The sequence below is a fragment of the Eleutherodactylus coqui genome, chromosome 8, assembly GCF_035609145.1.
Source record: "Eleutherodactylus coqui strain aEleCoq1 chromosome 8, aEleCoq1.hap1, whole genome shotgun sequence".
Lineage (NCBI taxonomy): Eukaryota > Metazoa > Chordata > Amphibia > Anura > Eleutherodactylidae > Eleutherodactylus > Eleutherodactylus coqui.
This window is the reverse complement of record NC_089844.1, coordinates 118,224,960-118,242,494: the sequence shown is the minus strand read 5'-3', so window position 1 is coordinate 118,242,494 and position 17,535 is coordinate 118,224,960. Positions and strand designations below refer to the sequence as shown.

The window sequence follows — 17,535 nt, the reverse complement described above, 5'->3', positions numbered from 1 at the left end:
ATCCCGCCCTCCCACTGCAAATAGTGGTGAGGGGCGGGAGCTCAGTTCCTGCTCCTGGCTCTTCCATCCTCCTCCTCCCCCCCCTGCAGACAAGGACACCGTATATCGGCTCGGCGTGAAAACCAAGCCGATATACGGTCGTCTGAATCCACCCTTAACTTCAGGCATAAAACAAAATCCTGCTTATCTAGAACTTACTATACAGAGTCCATCCCTGACTATACGGACGTCTCGCAGCTGCACGAAAACCACACTTGTATAAAAGTCCAGTTTGTCCCTGGGGTAGGGATAAGGCGTCTCATGAGACCAGCAGCTTTCAGCATCTAGCTGCACCCGGCCTTCTCTCTGTCTGCAGCTTGCAGACTTTTATGGGCTAGTACATTACCCAGCCCCTGCACCTGGGGAGCTTGTCTCCCCGTAACAAGACCTGGAGTGGAGGGGGTGGAATGGACAGCCCCACTACCAAGCCTGCCATCCATCCCCCCAAAAAACAGGCCCAAACATGTTTTAAAACATCTCCAGCAACTACTCTTGCTGGAGATCATATTGCATCCTGGTTTTTCCTCGTGTCCCATATAGTGAGACATGAACTCCCTTCATATCCACTGTGTGTAACATCTGAATCGGGAACATACTGACCGTCCATTATTAACCCCTTCAGTGTCTCACATACCCTCCCTCTCTGTTCGAACCTGTGGGGGCGAATACATTTAGCCACCAAACAGTGCGTTCTGGACAACATGTCAGCATTCCCCTGTAGCTTGCCAGCTCTGTGCTCTATGGTGAACTTGTAGTTCTGTAGAGAGAGAAACCACCTTGTCACTCATGCTTTTCGCTCCTTAGCCTGACTCATCCAGGTGAGAGGGGAGTGGTTCGTCACTAACCTGAAGTGACGACCTAGCAGGTAGTATCTTAGTGACTCTAGAGCCGACTTTACGGCCAGACACTCACATTCAACGATGCTATAGTTTTTCTCTGCAGGTGTAAGCTTCCTACTCAGATAGGTGACTGGGTGCTCCTCACCTCCAACCTCTTGGGAAAGGACAGCCCCTAAACCTACATCGGAAGCATCTGTCTGTACTACAAACACTTTGGTGAAGTCAGGAGTAATTAAGACTGGCTCTCTGCAAAGGACTGACTTCAGCTTCTGGAACGTCTGTTCGGCCTCTTCATCACACTTTACCATGACGGATCTACCTCCTTTGGTTAGATCTATCAGGGGTGCTGCAATAGTGGCAAAGTTAGAGATGAACCTGTGGTAGTATCCTACAATACCCAGAAACCCTCTCACTTGCTTCTTGGTCACTGGCTGGGGCCAGTTTTGGATGGCCTCTACTTTATTCACCTGAGGCTTTATGACACCTCTGCCTATAATGTACCCCAGATAGCGGGCTTCCTCTAAACCCAACACACACTTTTTAGGGTTTGCAGTCAGGCCTGCAGCCCTGAGAGAGTCAATTACAGCTTGTACTTTTGGTAAGTGACTTTTCCAACCCTCACTGAAAATAATATCATCCAGATATGAGGACGCATATCTACGATGGGGTTTTAAGACCACATCCATTAACCTTTGGAAAGTGGCAGGTGCCCCATGTAGTCTAAAAGGAAGACAGACATACATCAGCTCATCAACATGTGGCATCAGGTAGGAGTCAAACTTTGACACCTTGTTCAACTTCCGGAAGTCGTTGCAGAACCTTAGTGTTCCATCTGGTTTGGGAATCAGGACAATAGGACTTGACCAATCACTCTTTGATTCCTCAATAACCCCAAGGTCCAACATCTTTTTAACCTCTTCTAATATAGACTGTCTACGAGCCTCGGGCACCCTGTACGGTTTTTGACGGACCCTCACCTGAGGCTCGGTAAGAACGTCCTGCTTAATGATTGAAGTATGCCCCGGTACTTCTGAAAATACATCAGAGTTCCTGTGCACAAACTCTTTTGATTCCTGCCTTTGTACCTTAGACAGGGTCTCTGAGATACTCACTCCTAGTTCTTTCTCACTAGGGCCGGATCTCAGAGATTTAACCGAAACATCGTGACTCGGCACACTCGCAGCTGACAAGGATTCTCTATCTTTCCATGGTTTGAGCAGATTCACATGGTATATCTGCTCAGGCGTTTTCCGGCCAAGCTGGTACACTTTGTAATTGACTTCTTCCACCCGCTCAATTAACTCGTATGGACCTTGCCACTTAGCCAAAAACTTGCTTTCTACAGTGGACACCAATACTAACACTCTGTCACCCGGGTTAAAGGTTTTGACTTTAGCTGATCTGTTATAGACCTGACTCTGAGCCTCCTGTGCTTTCTCTATGTGCTCTTTCACTCTGGGCATGACCGGTGCTATTCTGTCCTGCATCAGTGCAATGTGTTTTATGACACTTTTGTAAGAGGTGTGTTCACTCTCCCAGGTTTCTTTGGCAATGTCAAGGAGGCCGCGTGGGTGTCTGCCATACACCAACTCAAATGGGGAGAAACCTGTGGAAGACTGAGGCACCTCACGAGTGGCAAACATCAAATATGGTAACAGACAATCCCAATCCTTCCTATCTTTGCTGACTACCCTTTTTAACATGCCCTTCAAAGTCTTATTAAACCTTTTCACCAGGCCGTCCGTCTGGGGATGATACATTGATGTACGCAGCTGTTTAATTTTCAGTAGCTTCCAAGTATCACTTTATGTATTACGCGCGCAAACCACCCCCACTTCATGGGTAGTTGTTCCACATGATGTGTCCATGCAAATAACAGCGGTGGGGTACTTCCGAGTGTCCCCGTGGATACAAAGCACTCCAACTTTCCGTTCGGTGTATGTCCCTGACATGACCAGAGTTCCGTGTACCAAAGTCACAAGGCTTCCAGAGTCCAGCAGAGCCGAAACGGAATAACCCCCAATGCACACAGTACACACCTGTGGTTCAGTCTCAGCGGCCAGAACGGGGCGTGCATATAAGGACACACGTCTGGAGGTGCTGCAGTCCATGGGATTGGCGGTAAGGGGACAGTGGGCTGCTATGTGACCCCACTCATTGCACCTCCAGCACTGTACGCGGCCTGGACCTTCGTCACGAGACCCCCGTGGAGGCCAAGCCACTGGCTCCGCCTCTGAGCCAGCTCCCTTTACCTCACGCCTCCTGCCAGAAGTAAACGGAGCAGTCTCACCAGCTACCTTGGTTGACTTGGCCTCCCTGGCAATGCCCTGGCTGGAAGAAGACTGTAGCAGCTCCTCTGTGGCACGATATTTCGATACCAGGTTCACCAGTTGGTCTGCGTCTGTAGGTCCTGCTTGTCCAACCCAGCGCTGTATCCTAGGCGGCAAGAAGCGGATGAACTTGTCCAGGACGACCCTCTTGATCAACTGAGTCAGAGTGCATTTCTCTAGTTGTAGCCATTTTGTCACCAGATGGACAAGGTCATGCATCTGGGACCTTGGTGGTAGGCTCTCCGAAAAGGTCCAGGCGTGGACCCGGCGTGCGTGCACCTGCATGGTAACCCCCAGATGAGCCAGGATCTCTGCCTTTAGCTTGGCGTAGTCACGGGAGTTCACCTCGCTCAGGTCATAATAGGCCTTTTGGGGTTCATGTGTCAGGAAAGGTGCCACTACATCCGCCCACTGGTCCATAGGCAGCCTTTCCCACTCTGCTACCCTCTCAAAGATGCTGAAGTAGGCTTCAACGTCGTCCGTAGGAGTCATCTTTTGCAGCAAGGCTTGCACTGTGGCCCTCGCGGATGGTTGCGCACCACGGACCCCTTGCAGGTTTGCGTTTGGCCTCTCAGCAATCGCAGTCCACTGCATAGCCACCGCCTCACGAAGTGCAGCCACTTGTTCCAGCAGTAGGCGATTTGTTTCCTGTTGCTGCAGATTGGCCTGCACGATCTGTCTGACCAGGTCCTCTATGGTAGCGGCCTTCTTATGCAGGTCACCTGCCACTTTCACCCAGGACATGCAGTGTCAGCACAATATGACAGTCTGTCATATTTGGGTATGTCTCTTTAAGACTGCGTTTGCTCAACGCCCGCTCTGAAGCACCATATGTGGGAGAATTAGCTCAAGTAGAGCACGGGGTTGCAATGTGAGCAGCAGTCAGAGACCGCAACAGCATATAAAGTCCATACAGGCTTGGCCTGTGTTTATAAGAAAGCGTAAACATAAAATTAACCCCTTCAGTGTCTCACTAATATATATAAATATATACACACACACACACGTCTGTTTACTTTATTCTGGAAGCACATTTAAAAAACTTTAGTTTTTTTAACCATTTACAAATTTAACATTAATCACTAAAATTTTGAGGAACATTTTGTTTCCCTACACTAAGGGCTCTTTCACACAGGCGTATTTTTCATCAGTATTTTGTGAGCTAAAACCAGGAATGGGTCTAAAATCTGGAAGAAATGCAAATCTTTCCATTCTACTTTCTCTCTGTAAGTTCTGCTCCTGATTTTGGCTCACAAAATACTGATGAAAAATACGCCCGTGTGAAAGAGCCCTAAGACAAGATTGCAAAGACTCATAGGTGTCAGAATCATTGATACCCCCCACAAATTACTCTATTAAAAAAAAATACACTCCTTAATACATTTCACTGAGGGGTGTCAGAGGTATTTTGACCCCACATTTTTTGGGGGGGAGACTATGCTATTTAGAGGAGGAAAAAAATAAAAATTTTATATTTTTGCAAATAGGTCATTTTAAAGATATTTTTTTCCATAGTGCAAATGAAAATGAGGATTTGCCCCCCAAAATGGATACCCCTGTTTGTCATGTGTTCAGAAGCATACCCATTGTCCTGTGCTTACAGGACACATGGCTAGGCCTGCAATGGAGGGAACACCTTTTGGAATCAGGGCACAACTGAATATATTCCATGCCCCATTGCTCAAGGTGCCAAAACGATACAACACCTTCCCCCCCCCCACAAGTAACCCCATTTAAATCTAGATCCTGTTACGCATTTATCTATGTGTGTACTGAGCATTCTAACCCCACAGTTTTTGTAAAAATTATTATGAAGCATGTGAAAAGTAAATAAAATTACATTTTTGTTTCATAAATGTCACTTTCAAGACAGTTTCCTTTGTTTCAAGCAGGAAAAAGTAGATTACTGCCCAGACACCCAGGACGTGAAAACACGCATTGGTCGTCACTAAGGGGTTAAACATCACCTTGTTCCTTAGTGTGGAGAGAGGATTATGTGTCTATATATGTGAATTGGAATGGACTCGCCTGGTGTCATCCACCAACAAATGTCCCATGGTGTCTGAATCCCCAGGTAATAAAATAACCTCGGTTGTATAAAGAAGTAGGAGTTAAAAGAAAAAATTCAGCACTCTAGGTGGGTATGTAATAAGCAAAATGACAGACCACTATTGGGATGCATTCACACGAGCGTAGGCGTATTTACGTTCGCACATCCGCAGCGTATAATCGCCGGAAAGAACGTTTTTCGGCGATCATGACCATAGCTAGAAAGCGTATTCTCGTCTGTTCCTAATTTTTAAACTATCTTTTTGGCCATCGAATATGTATTGGCGTGTATTTCGGTCGCATATGTTCTATTTTCTGTGTGTTGCCGTTTTTACGCGCCGTAAAATCACCCGTGCGAACGAATAAATTGGAAACCAACGCCTCAGATGGTGACGTATATATGAATGGGCGTAAAAACACACCGTATATGCGCTCGTGTGAATGCACCCTTAGATAGAGAGTATAACAACACTTACTTCACAGAGACTCTGAATAATAAAAGACATCATATACAAGACATTACCTTTTCATTCCAGTTTATAACAGTACAGTAATATCTATTTTACTTTCCTACATTTTGCACAGTGTAAGCACATATTGATTGTGGGATATTCTGGAAAAGAACAGAGATTGTGCAGAGCAAACAATCAATAAATGGGAGATTGTTCACCCATGAACTAATCATCCAGCTGGCATAGGGCGGCCACTCCTCGGTTTATCCAATGCTTCTCAGGCTTGTCAGTGGGAAGCTCTATGGGGAGGACATAGTTGGTGGAATGTCCTGTTGTTGACAGCGTTCCTCGTCTTGCACTGGTTTTGTACACAGGACAAGAGTATGAGTTTTGGGGAACAAACATGGAACTTTCTCCTGGTTTCAGCCATATAACAGGTAAAGAATCATAGAGAATTTTTGGAAGAGATTCTCCTAATTGCATCTTCTGTCTATCCCACCGAGCCCCTTCTAGGAAGAGTCCTTTAACATAAGCTCCATCTTCTGGCGGCTTGTCTATTGTGTTCTCATGCGAAGTGACCTAAAATGACAGATATAAGGTGACCAAAACATAAGATGACCACAAAACATTTTCCAAAATACATGAAACAAGAATGTGGCCTAGACGATAATAACTTTTGATTTCTAGTATTTTTCCTTTTCTTTTGCTTTCCCACTTTTTTCATCAAAAAACCATTACATGGAAAATTCATTATTCAAGTAACAATGTAAAAAATGTAGAGGAGATAAGCCAATAGTGCAAATCACCGTTAATTATCCTGAGTTCAGGGACTTAGCCCCCCCCCCCCTTCCACCCTTTGCAAATAGTGGCAGGGGGCGGAGAGGGGCTGGGACCTCAAGAGTCAAGCTGGTGTGCGCACACTGAACTTATCTATGGTGCTCATAGTTGATGACAGGTTCCCTTAAAATCAGCGGCAGATGCACAATTAAAAATGCAACCAAATCTGCAGTGGCCAAATATGCACCTAAAGTGTGTATTTGGCCCCTGCGGATTTTCTACTATGGAAAGCCCGCAGTTTATACACCACATGTGAAGGCGGTCTAACTTGGTCCACACCCAGCCAGAAAGAAGATATTAAGCTTAAAGGGGTTTTGTTTTTGTTTGTGTCTGTGTCTGTGTGTCTCTCTCTCTCTCTATATATATATATATATACATATATATATATATATACAGTTAGTCCCCGACTTGCGAACAGGTTCCGTTCCGGGAGCCCGTTCGCAAGTCCGTTTTGTTCGCAAGTCGAACAAATGGTTGTATGGAGGGGATCGTGGGTGGATCCCGCTCCATACAACGTCGGGTGCCGGCTGTTCTTACAGCGGGCACCCGGCGGCAGCAGTTCTAACGAGCCGTGGCGCTTGTCGGAACTGTTAACACTTTAAATACCGCCCTGACAGCGGTATTTAAAGTGTTAACAGTTCTGACGAGCGGCGCGGCTCGTCGGAACTGTTGCCGCCGGGTGCCCGCTGTAAGAAACAGCCTGCACCCGACGTTCAGGGGGCCCGTACAGCGTCCCATGCTGAGATCGCGGGACGCTGTGTGGTTGCTAGGCAGCCGGGGACCTCCTGAAAGGCCCCAGGGCTGCCTATGCAGAGTGCGCATCAAGCGCACGGCTTGCTAGGCGCTCTGCATAGACAGCCCCAGGGCCTTTCAGAAGGCCCCCGGCTGCCCAGCAACCGCGATGTGACCGGACAGGCTTCTATCAGGCTTGATAGAAGCCTGCCCGGTCCCTGCACAGTATGATGTAATGCCATAGCATTACATCATACTGTGCAGGACAGATAGTTCGTATCTAGCGAAATTCGTAAGTCGAATGTTCGCAAGTCGGGGACTATCTGTATAAATCAATACTTACCTATTCCTCCGCAGGCAGTCATCTTACCGCATCTTCTCCTCACCGATCTTCCCCTGGCTCCTCCAGTCCCCCAGGGTCACCTCACCGGAAGCCGGCCGGATCCTCTGTTTCCTGTTTTGGAGGGTCCATTAGCTGCAGTTCACTTACTGCAAGGCAGGGAGCGACAAAAGATCGGCAGCCTACTTTAGTGCACATTCATTTAGTATATGAAACACTAGCAGCGAGATATCACGCATGCACAGTAAAGCAGGCTGCCGAGGATTCAGCATTCCCTGCTAGGCAGTGAACGCAGCATACACTGACCTGTAGGAAGCAGAATGACGGCAATATACGCTTTGTCACAGGAAGAAGAGGATCCAGATGACTGGAGGTGAGGTGACCCAGGGGATTGGAGGAGCCAGCAGAGGATCAGTAAGGTGAAGATCTTGTAAGGAGCAGAACCCCTTTAATTATATAATAATCGTGTTCTCTTACCTCAAACTGAAATCCAATGTGGTCTATAGGAATGGTGTATTTTCTAGCATAATTCTGGGAGACACCAGTCAGGAATGACTGAGTGAAATAAAATCCTGAAATCCAGAATACCTTGGGAGGCCCATTGTCTATCCAGTCCTGTGGGGAGTATACATAGTTCATTAGTCTTTTCAGATTAGTAAAGATTGAAGTAAAGCAAAGTCATAAAAATGTATTCATTAAAATATTGATATACATAAGATCTACTCAGATCTATCAGTTCCTACATGGGAGCTGTGAAGTTTAGATTATAAAATAAAAGGGGTCTATGTAATAACTAATTCAAACATGGTTCCCACAATGGTGCCCTTGATTTCACAATGCACAGGCCCCAATTGCAAATAAGGGAGATGGAATGAAACCTCCACAGTGCCACCTCTTGGAAGGCAGCATTCCTTCAAGCCTTGTAACAATGACTGGGAATTAGAAGCAAAGCCAGACTCCATGTACAGACAGCTGTTTCAGGGTGTTTGTCCTTCATCGGTGTTCAGTAGGAGTCTGGCTTTGCTAGTGAGGGGCTTGAGATGGGGGTTAGAAACTCTATCTTTTCTCCTTAGGGAGAGCGCCTAGACGGTGAGTGAGGAGACTCAAATGGCCATGCACGCTCCTCTGAGTAATATGCAAATAAAGGAGAAGGAATGAAACCTCCACAGTGCCACCTATTGGAAGGCAGTATTCCTTTAAGCCAAAGTCAGACTTTTTATACAAGCCTTGTAGCAACTACCGGTAATTAAAAACAAAGCCAGACTCCATTAGCATCTTGTTTTTTCTCCTCCACGGACAAACAACATTTATGGTAATAGCTTGAGAGGTTGTATCAAAGTCATACTATTTCTCTTCACTTCAGTATCAGTGGGTCCTTTGGCTTGAGAACACATAACAGCTTTCCTCATGTATCCAAAACCAATATGCAACAGAGTTCAAGTTGGATGCGATGGACATAATAGAGGATCATGGGTCCTGACTGGTTGTACATATGGGGCTGATTTTTTCTGATGACAACACTGAGCATCAGTTGGTGATAGGTGTGACTGCTAGAATCTAAATTCTGGTGATGTCTATAATGGAAAAGTGTCTTTCTTCTATCGAAATGAATGAGGATTATCAGCGTTTGGTCTCCCCTTTGCTGCTCTTGGAGACTGTGGTAGGCGGGAGCGGGAAAGTTTGTTTATATCTGCTTGTCCATAGACATGAGATACGTCCAAATCCCTAAATATCTTATAGCCAAAGATGAGCATACATAAATAGAAGTCCTAAGATCAGAGCTTCAAGAGTGAGTACATTACAAATGTAGAGCACATATCGCTCACAATTATTTCAACTCTATGCCTAAAGCCCTAGATAAAACCTTTAACCCCTTATAACACCAGGTCATATAAAATATAATCCTCTGCCGATTATGGCCACAACTAGACGCTTCCTTTAAGGAGTTGTCCGAGATGAAATACTTCTTCTACAAGCTGGTACCCCAGTGTGTAAACATAATAAAGAGCTCATAGAGCTGATGCTCACCGATCCCCACAAGTCCCCCACTATGCTGTTTTGTTTACAGGCTATAGTCAAGCCTCGGATGTCCAATAAACATGCTGCTGCAGCCAAAGACAGGACTCAGTGATGATCACTGTGCGCCGACATTGGCTGCAGCAACCTGTTTATGAGATGGCAAGCATGAGCCTGCAAGTCTGACGTCAGTGAAGAGACCTTTATAGAATATAGTCCAGACAGCATCAGATGTATCCAAAGAATGTTTTATTCCTCCATAAAAAACTGGCGACATTTCGACCTGTGCAAGGGTCTGGTGGGTCATGATCCGGACCCTGCTGGGCTTTGCATTTTTTCCCTCCTCGCCTGTTAAATAAGGCTTTGGAAGACCCCAGGGGAGTTTGAGTTATCCCTAAAGTGCTGCTGCTGATATACCTGTGACTACGAGTGAAGAGAGCTAGAGCCGCCAACAGGGTACATGCGGAGCGGGGAGTATGAGCTTCATGACTTTTTCATGTTTACATACTGGGGGACCAGTCTGTAAAAAAAAAATATTTTATCTCAGACAACCCCTTTAAAGAGGTTCATTAAAACAACCTGTGCAGGAAGTACATATTCAGTACCAAACAATATCACAAGAGGGCAGCACTTGTCTATAACATACTCCACATGGCTGTATCCTGTGTGTTAGTCTTACTATAGACTCTATGGGGGGTATTTATCATGTACAGTTTTTATGAAGTTAGTTTTTCTGGAGACCATGTTGCCACTATTTGCATCAAATTTATGAAATGGCGTCCACTGATGATAAAATAGTCGCATCTTATGTATGTCTAGAGATTTGGAGTCACTTAAGCCACCCAGCTATTGGAATGAGGTGGTGACAAAAAAGTCTTAAATCTGTTAAATCTGTCTAGAAACCTCACTCCACTCAAATCTTGCCCACTTTTCCCTTCACTTTGGTAAGCAGGGTGAGAGGCCTTTAACAGCAAAAAGCCCTAAAGTTTTTGAGTAAAATCCTACTAGCAGAAAAATGTGCAACTTTCTGAAGACAGAAAACAACTCCAGAACCCTTGATAAATTCCCCCCAAAGTCATGTGTTTAGCGAGTCACAGTCAAATTGCACAAAAAAGTCCTTTATTTAACCAAGGACTGAAGCAAGTCCCTCTGTTTCCAGCATCAATATGTATAAAATAGTTACTAGAAATTGTGAAAACATACCATATGTGCAAAATGTAGTTTATTATTTCAGTATGTACACACGACAGCAAATTACATGTGATTACCTGCCTATATCATAACAATCTGCCTGACTTCTAATTAAAGCAACTGAAATGAGGATTCACAACTATAAAGGCTGGGGTCACACTGGACCGATATCCTGCAAAAATGTCACGGAATGATCGCACGGAAATACGGCGAGATTTTCGCGGGAGAAATGCAGCTTCAAAACCCGCGGCCTTTAGCAGCAGATTTTGGAGCACTTCGCAGCCTGCATTCCACTGCGGCCATCGCTCCCTATAGAGAGGAGAGTGCCCGCCATGGAAACGAGGAAAGAATTGACATGCCGTGTCTTTGAATTCCGCACAGCATGTCAATTTCAGCGCGGCTTGGCCGCAACGGATCGGCTGCAGTGTGTGGGCGAGATCTTTGCAAATCTCGTCCACTTTGCTGGCTAATCTCGGGATTAAAGTCGCAGGCGGAATTTCCGTGCAGAAAGTCTGCACAGACATTCTGCGGCAATTACGCCCCATGTGAACCTATCCTAAGGTCTTCCTCACGCAGGCACTTTTTTCCACGATTACTGCAGCGTTTTCATAGCCGTGGTAAATCGCAATATAATTCTCTTATTGTTTTCAATGGAGCCTCTTAGACAGGCACTCGAGCAGAGTCTGTTCTATTTTTCAGTGTTTAACTCACCTCATCAACGAAAGTAAATCTCAGCACAGCGCCGCAATTGAAAACGCGGCACTTTGCCAAATGCCTTAGTGAGGGAGGCCTTAGGGCAAAAACACACGGGCCATGCGCTAATACGCTCGCAACTATGGAGTATATTAGCGCATAAACCAGGTTCCGCACTAGTGCTCGAAAGTTTGAAAAAAAATGTGGGAAGATAAGTCCTCCTCTATATTTCTCGTACATAGTAGTAACTACGTGCAAGAAGGATTGGGCAAGTCCTATCTTTTCTCGAGAGTAGTAATAACGCACGGGAATCCCATTACTGGAAACAAAACCACTGAAATCAATGGTTTCACTTTCGTACGGTATGTGGTCATAACGGAGCTAAAACACGGCCATCTGTTTTTAGTCCTAAATGTGGCCGTCAGAGTAATATACCTAATAAAGTTGTGAACATTTAACACCAAATGTTTTGTGCATTTATTTCTCTTTATTAGTTTGCTTCATTTTGCTTTGCAGTTAGCGTCCATCACATATGGAAACTTATAGGACCAGACATCTGCCTTTGACACAAGCTGATAAACCGACTTGCCCCAGTGGCCGCCTACACTGTGGGAAACAGGATAGAGCAGAGATGATACATCTTACTACACAATTGTGCAGACATGCTTGGATTAAGCTATTGCATCATTGTCTCTTGTCATACAGTTTGTTAATTCTAGTGAAAGTCCTCAGGTTGCAGAACAGTAAAGGCCCATTTACACAGAGCAATGATCGTCTGAGTGATAATTGTTGCGTCTAAATGCGCGGCCATCGTACACTTTTCGTGCACTGCTAGCTGATCGTTAAATTCAAGCCAGCCTAAAAATGATATGGTCTTATCAGGACCGCACACTGAGTTCTCCATGGGTAGTGCTGATAGCATTGTTTCAGCTATTTAGCCCGTTGGAGAACAAAGAAGCTGAATGCAGATAAGAGCCCTCCGGCTATTAACTGCATTCAGCTAAAGGCTTAATTTGCACACTAATAAGCTATTAAAGGGGTTGTCCCGCGGCAGCAAGCGGGTCTATACACTTCTGTATGGCCATATTAATGCACTTTGTAATGTACATTGTGCATTAATTATGAGCCATACAGAAGTTATCAAAAGTTTTTCACTTACCTGTTCCGTTGCTGGCGTCCTCGTCTCCATGGTTGCCGTCTAATTTTCGCCGTCTAATGGCCAAATTAGACGCACTTGCGCAGTCCGGGTCTTCTCCTCTTCTCAATGGGGCTCCGTGTAGCTCCGCCCCGTCACGTGCCGATTCCAGCCAATCAGGAGGCTGGAATCGGCAATGGACCGCACAGAAGCCCTGCGGTCCACCGAGGGAGAAGATGCCGGCGGCCATCTTCACCGGGTAAGTAAGAAGTCACCGGAGCGCGGGGATTAAGGTAAGCGCTGTCCGGTGTTCTTTTTTAACCCCTGCATCGGGGTTGTCTCGCGCCGAACGGGGGGGGGGGGGGGTTGAAAAAAAAACAAAAACCCGTTTCAGCGCGGGACAACCCCTTTAAGTAGCTGAGTAGCTACTTAATATTTTATGCAAAATGATCGCTCAAAGCTGTCACTCAAACTGTCGTTTGAGGCATTTTTGAGCGATCATCGCTCCGTGCAAATGGACCTTTAGGCCGGGCTCACACATACTTGCTGTGTGCCGCCAATCTCTATGCACTATATTGGTGTGTATGCAGGCATAATATGCGCCAAGATAGAACAGATTTTTTTGTGTACATATTTTGCACGGCTTGTGTAAGCAGGGAGTGAATGGGAGATTGCCACTGTGTATTACATGCACAAAAACTGAGACAGCCCTAGGAGGAAGTGCACACAGGACATCCTGCCCGTAGCAGAAAATCTGTGATGGATCCGTGGCCAAATCTGCATGTGTTATTGTGAACCCATCACCAGGTTCAGCCCGCCCAGACAAGCATCGAGAGGAACTGTCACTCTTGATGTTGCAGGCTCAGAGAGCTCAGTCTGATTCAAACTTCTAAGTATGCTTTTTCTGAAACACAGCAGCATTTCAGAATAAAACATACACAGGTGTAATGGGCATATCTCTCCCGAGTTCATGCTGCCTATGGTTGGGGCAGCATGAACCTGGTGACAGGTTCCCTTTACATGTGGATTTGCAGTGGATTTTGATGCAGATCTGCTGCAGAATTCACCCTGCTTCTTAGAAGGAGTGAAATTGGTGGTGAAAATCCTTATCATAAACTGAGATGCTCAGTTCAAGTTACGCTGCTTTCATTAAATCTCATTAAATTTTAGAATGCTGCATATTTTTCACATGCAAATCCACACTGTGAAAAATCAGCAGCATACACGCTATGTGTGGACATATCCCTAATGGACTCTACCCAGTTGTGTGACATTATTGTGTACAGCTTTCCTGTTGTAACTGAATACCCACAGCTGCAGGACGCACTGGTCGGACTGATGGATTCTGCAAATAATTGAGGCTCCAGCGTAGAGAGTACAGCTATGTACTACAAGCACAGGAGGAAAACTATTGAAAATTAAGGCTAACTGCAATTGTTTTGTGCAAAAATACATGCATTTAAAAAAATAAGTGTAGGAAGGTGGCCATAACCTTTAAGGGAGGACATATCTGAAGTTACACATATTCCACCTACTTAGTTTTCCTATAGAGTGGTTAAACCCTAGCACTGTAGATGAGCACAAGACAGAGCCTCTTTGCAGACTTCTCCCTCTTCCCTTTTGTCTGTTCTGGCAAAGCTACTGCTTCGATCAAGTGGCTGCTAAGAAGCTCCGGCTACCGTAACTTAAATTGATTGACAGGTTACCGGACAGCACCCCTTCAATAGGGCTACATATATTAAAATAATAAACGTAACTATATTTACCCCCCACCCACCATTGGGATATAGCGCTGTAGCCCCGCTGTGGTCCCAGTACTTGTTATGACAGCTGATGTCACAGAAGTGCAGGTGACAGCTGCAGCCAATCAGAGGCAGCAGTGTCATCGCTTCTTCTCCTGGCATCGGCACTCAGGATGTGAGTGCCATGATGCCAGGACTTTTGGGAACGTGACATAGATAGGCTGCATCAGTCAACTTACTTCCTGCGAAGGCAGTGGAGGGGTAAGTATAGCTCAATTTATTACTTTAATACATGTAGCCCTATTGAAGAGGGGTTGTCCGGTTACTGGACACCCCTCTTAAAGAGGTCACACCAGAACTGACCTTCATCCCCTATTCACAGGATAGGTGATAAAAGTCTGATTTTTGGGCTCTCACCACTGAGACCCCAGAGATCTCTGAGACCGGGGGCCCTCTTGTCTCCTCACTGCACCTCCCGCAGTGAGAATGAGCCGAATAGAACATTGCCAAAAATACATGCTACCACTCCATTCATTTCAGTGAGGCTGCTGGAGATACTCAAGTACAAGCACTTGGCCCCACTGAAAGGAATTGAGCAGCAGCGCACATGCTCAGCCACTACTCCATTCAAGCTCCTTCTCACGGACAGGGGTGCAGTGAAGAGAAATGAGGGACATCGGAACTCTGTTTTTGAGATTGGTGGGGGTCTTTGCCATCAGACTTTGGATAGGTGATAAAAAGTCAATTGTGGGACTATCCCTTTTAAGGTACACAGGCAAGAGAGGGAACAGGAAGGAATAACTTCTAAACACCCTTATCCTACATCCCGTCCCATTTCCTACCTAACTGCCCCTGGGGCAAGTGCCCTACCTACTTCCCTAGCTACACGCCAATCTGATATTACTCCTCTAGTAAATAATTATATTTTCCATTAAATAACATTTGTAGACTTCCAGTTCCGGTGCCATGGAGTGAGGCAGTGGAGGAGACGAGCTCCATCCTCACTACTCCAGAACCAATCTGCAAATAGCCGCTGGCAACGCTGCATCACCGTCTCACACACTGCCGTACTAGCGGGACCCGAAGGGGTGCAGCGCAAGTTAACTAAGAGGCACTACCCGACACAGCAGTCACCGCATCACGCTACCTGCTGCCGACTGCGGCAGTCGGAAGTAAAGTTTAGAGGCACAGGCTGTTGCTTCCACTGCTGCTGGCGATCCCGTTCCTCTGGCACTGAAGCCCGTGGCAGGGAGCGCTGTAGGTGATTCTGGACACCTGATTCTAGGTGGTGGAGGTTGGTACTGAAGCTGCTGGTCTGAGAGGAGTGCGCAGGCCCACTATTGTGAAATACAGCGGCTATCTTAAGACACACTTGGTGACCGGTCACTACAGGAGGTGAGGGGGTCTGAAAAGGAGAGCTGCAGGAACAGGATTAAAGGATAAGAGAGGAAAGCAGCAGGGGAGTCAATGAGACGAGGCTGCAGCCTTGGTTAGGATGCTACAGAAACATCCTGTATTAAATATATGAAATTAATCACCATGACAACTTGAGGGGCACAGCTTTGCCCGGAGAGCTATGAACCCAATGATATAATATATTGACATGCTGAAAGCTAATCCCTGATACAGTACAGCAAGAATCAAAGCTCCCCCCAGATACCACTCCAGTGCACCATACATATATGTACCTAAGGCCGAATGCAGACAGCCGGGTCAGATTCCAACTACGAGATTCTCACAGCGGGATGCAACACATGCAGTGACCCCCGGTTTACCTGCCCGGCATCTTCGAAGTGCAAGCCTTTGCAAAGCTAGTACTGAGATAGGGCATGCCACAATTTTGTTATCACGCGAGTTTTCAGCGGCTGTCTGTATAGTATTGCATAAACTAATGCAATCCTATGGCAGCATGCAACGGCGGAAATTCCCCAAGGAATCTTGATGCGGAATTTCCGCCCATGTGCATTGGGCCTAATACAGCACTGCATGGAGGATTTTATCCTTAGAATGGATCGATCCAAGGCAAAGCAATTGGACACCAACCCAAAATCGATTCCAAAATCAACGCCAGTTCATAGTGCTACAAATAAGGAAGAATTCTTGCCTACTACGCCCCCTTCTTCTCCTACAACACCAGAGACTGATAACCTCTCAAAGAAAGAGGCGCCAGTGGTGGATTACAAAATGCTAGCCATCAAGATGGCGAAGCTGATTTCTCCTGACATCCAGGAAACTTTGGCAACTACAGTGGCTGGCTCTTTGCGATAATCAACCCAACTGACTTATTCATACGAACGTCCTCAAAGAGACACTCGATTTCTGATCTATAGGCTAAATTCAGGGAGGGCTGGATAATGCTGAACAATGCTTCACTGTATAAGAGATGGGTGCAGGAACTCCAGGCCCCTGAGATATCTCAAGGGATAATTGAAGGATGGGTCGCTGTAAAAAAGGCCATAACAAACGAAAGATGGTGGGAAACGTACTTTAAAATTATACAAAGTGCAATATACGGCTTTGACATCCCCACGCATCCCAGACATCCTGCCAGATTGCAGGCATGCCCTAGATGCTCCCAACCAAAATCCGATTTTATGCATAGAATTTTGGGTGGAGACACAATTAATATTGCGCGAACTACAATTAACACCACAAGTCAGCGTATTTCACTCTCTCCCTAGTCACACCAGAAACTCTGGTATGATACATACTATTCTTATAATAAGCAAAAGGTGCTTGCTGACAAACTGGTTACGAGCCAAATCCCCAAAGAAATCGGATATACTACAGCAATTAAGGTATCTTCTGAGAATGGAGAGACTGGAAATAGAAAGATGTGCAGAATCCCAAGCCCTGAAGTTTTTTAAGAAATGTCGAGTTTTTATAGAAAGGTTTCTGGACCCAAACGAAATCATTGAGTGCACGCGCCCATTTAGCAAAACAACCTGGTATTATATCCAAGACGATGTGAACAATTTGGGGAGATTAAAAATAACAGAAAGCAATAATCCTTGACCATACAGGAGAAGTGCCCACGGCCATGACGGGCTCCACAAGCGGAATTCTGCAGCGGAGTCCGGCACGGCGCGCCCAGAGAGACCCCATACTTACCTCCGGATCCTCCGCCCGACGTCCCGCAT

At 46.0% G+C, this 17,535-nt stretch overlaps 1 protein-coding gene across 1 annotated transcript in view; it reads right to left on the bottom strand.

Annotated features, from left to right (window-relative positions):
* Window positions 1-4,219: 4,219 nt before the first annotated feature.
* Window positions 4,220-17,535, bottom strand: part of DNAH3 (dynein axonemal heavy chain 3) — a 379,066-nt gene continuing 365,750 nt past the window's right edge. The window contains exons 60-61 of the mRNA XM_066576291.1: window positions 8,096-8,233; window positions 4,220-6,288 (exon numbers count right to left, since the gene is read on the bottom strand). Of these exons, the coding sequence (XP_066432388.1) occupies window positions 5,935-6,288; window positions 8,096-8,233 (492 nt within the window). The 3' untranslated portion in view covers window positions 4,220-5,934. The remainder of the gene's footprint in view (window positions 6,289-8,095; window positions 8,234-17,535) is intronic.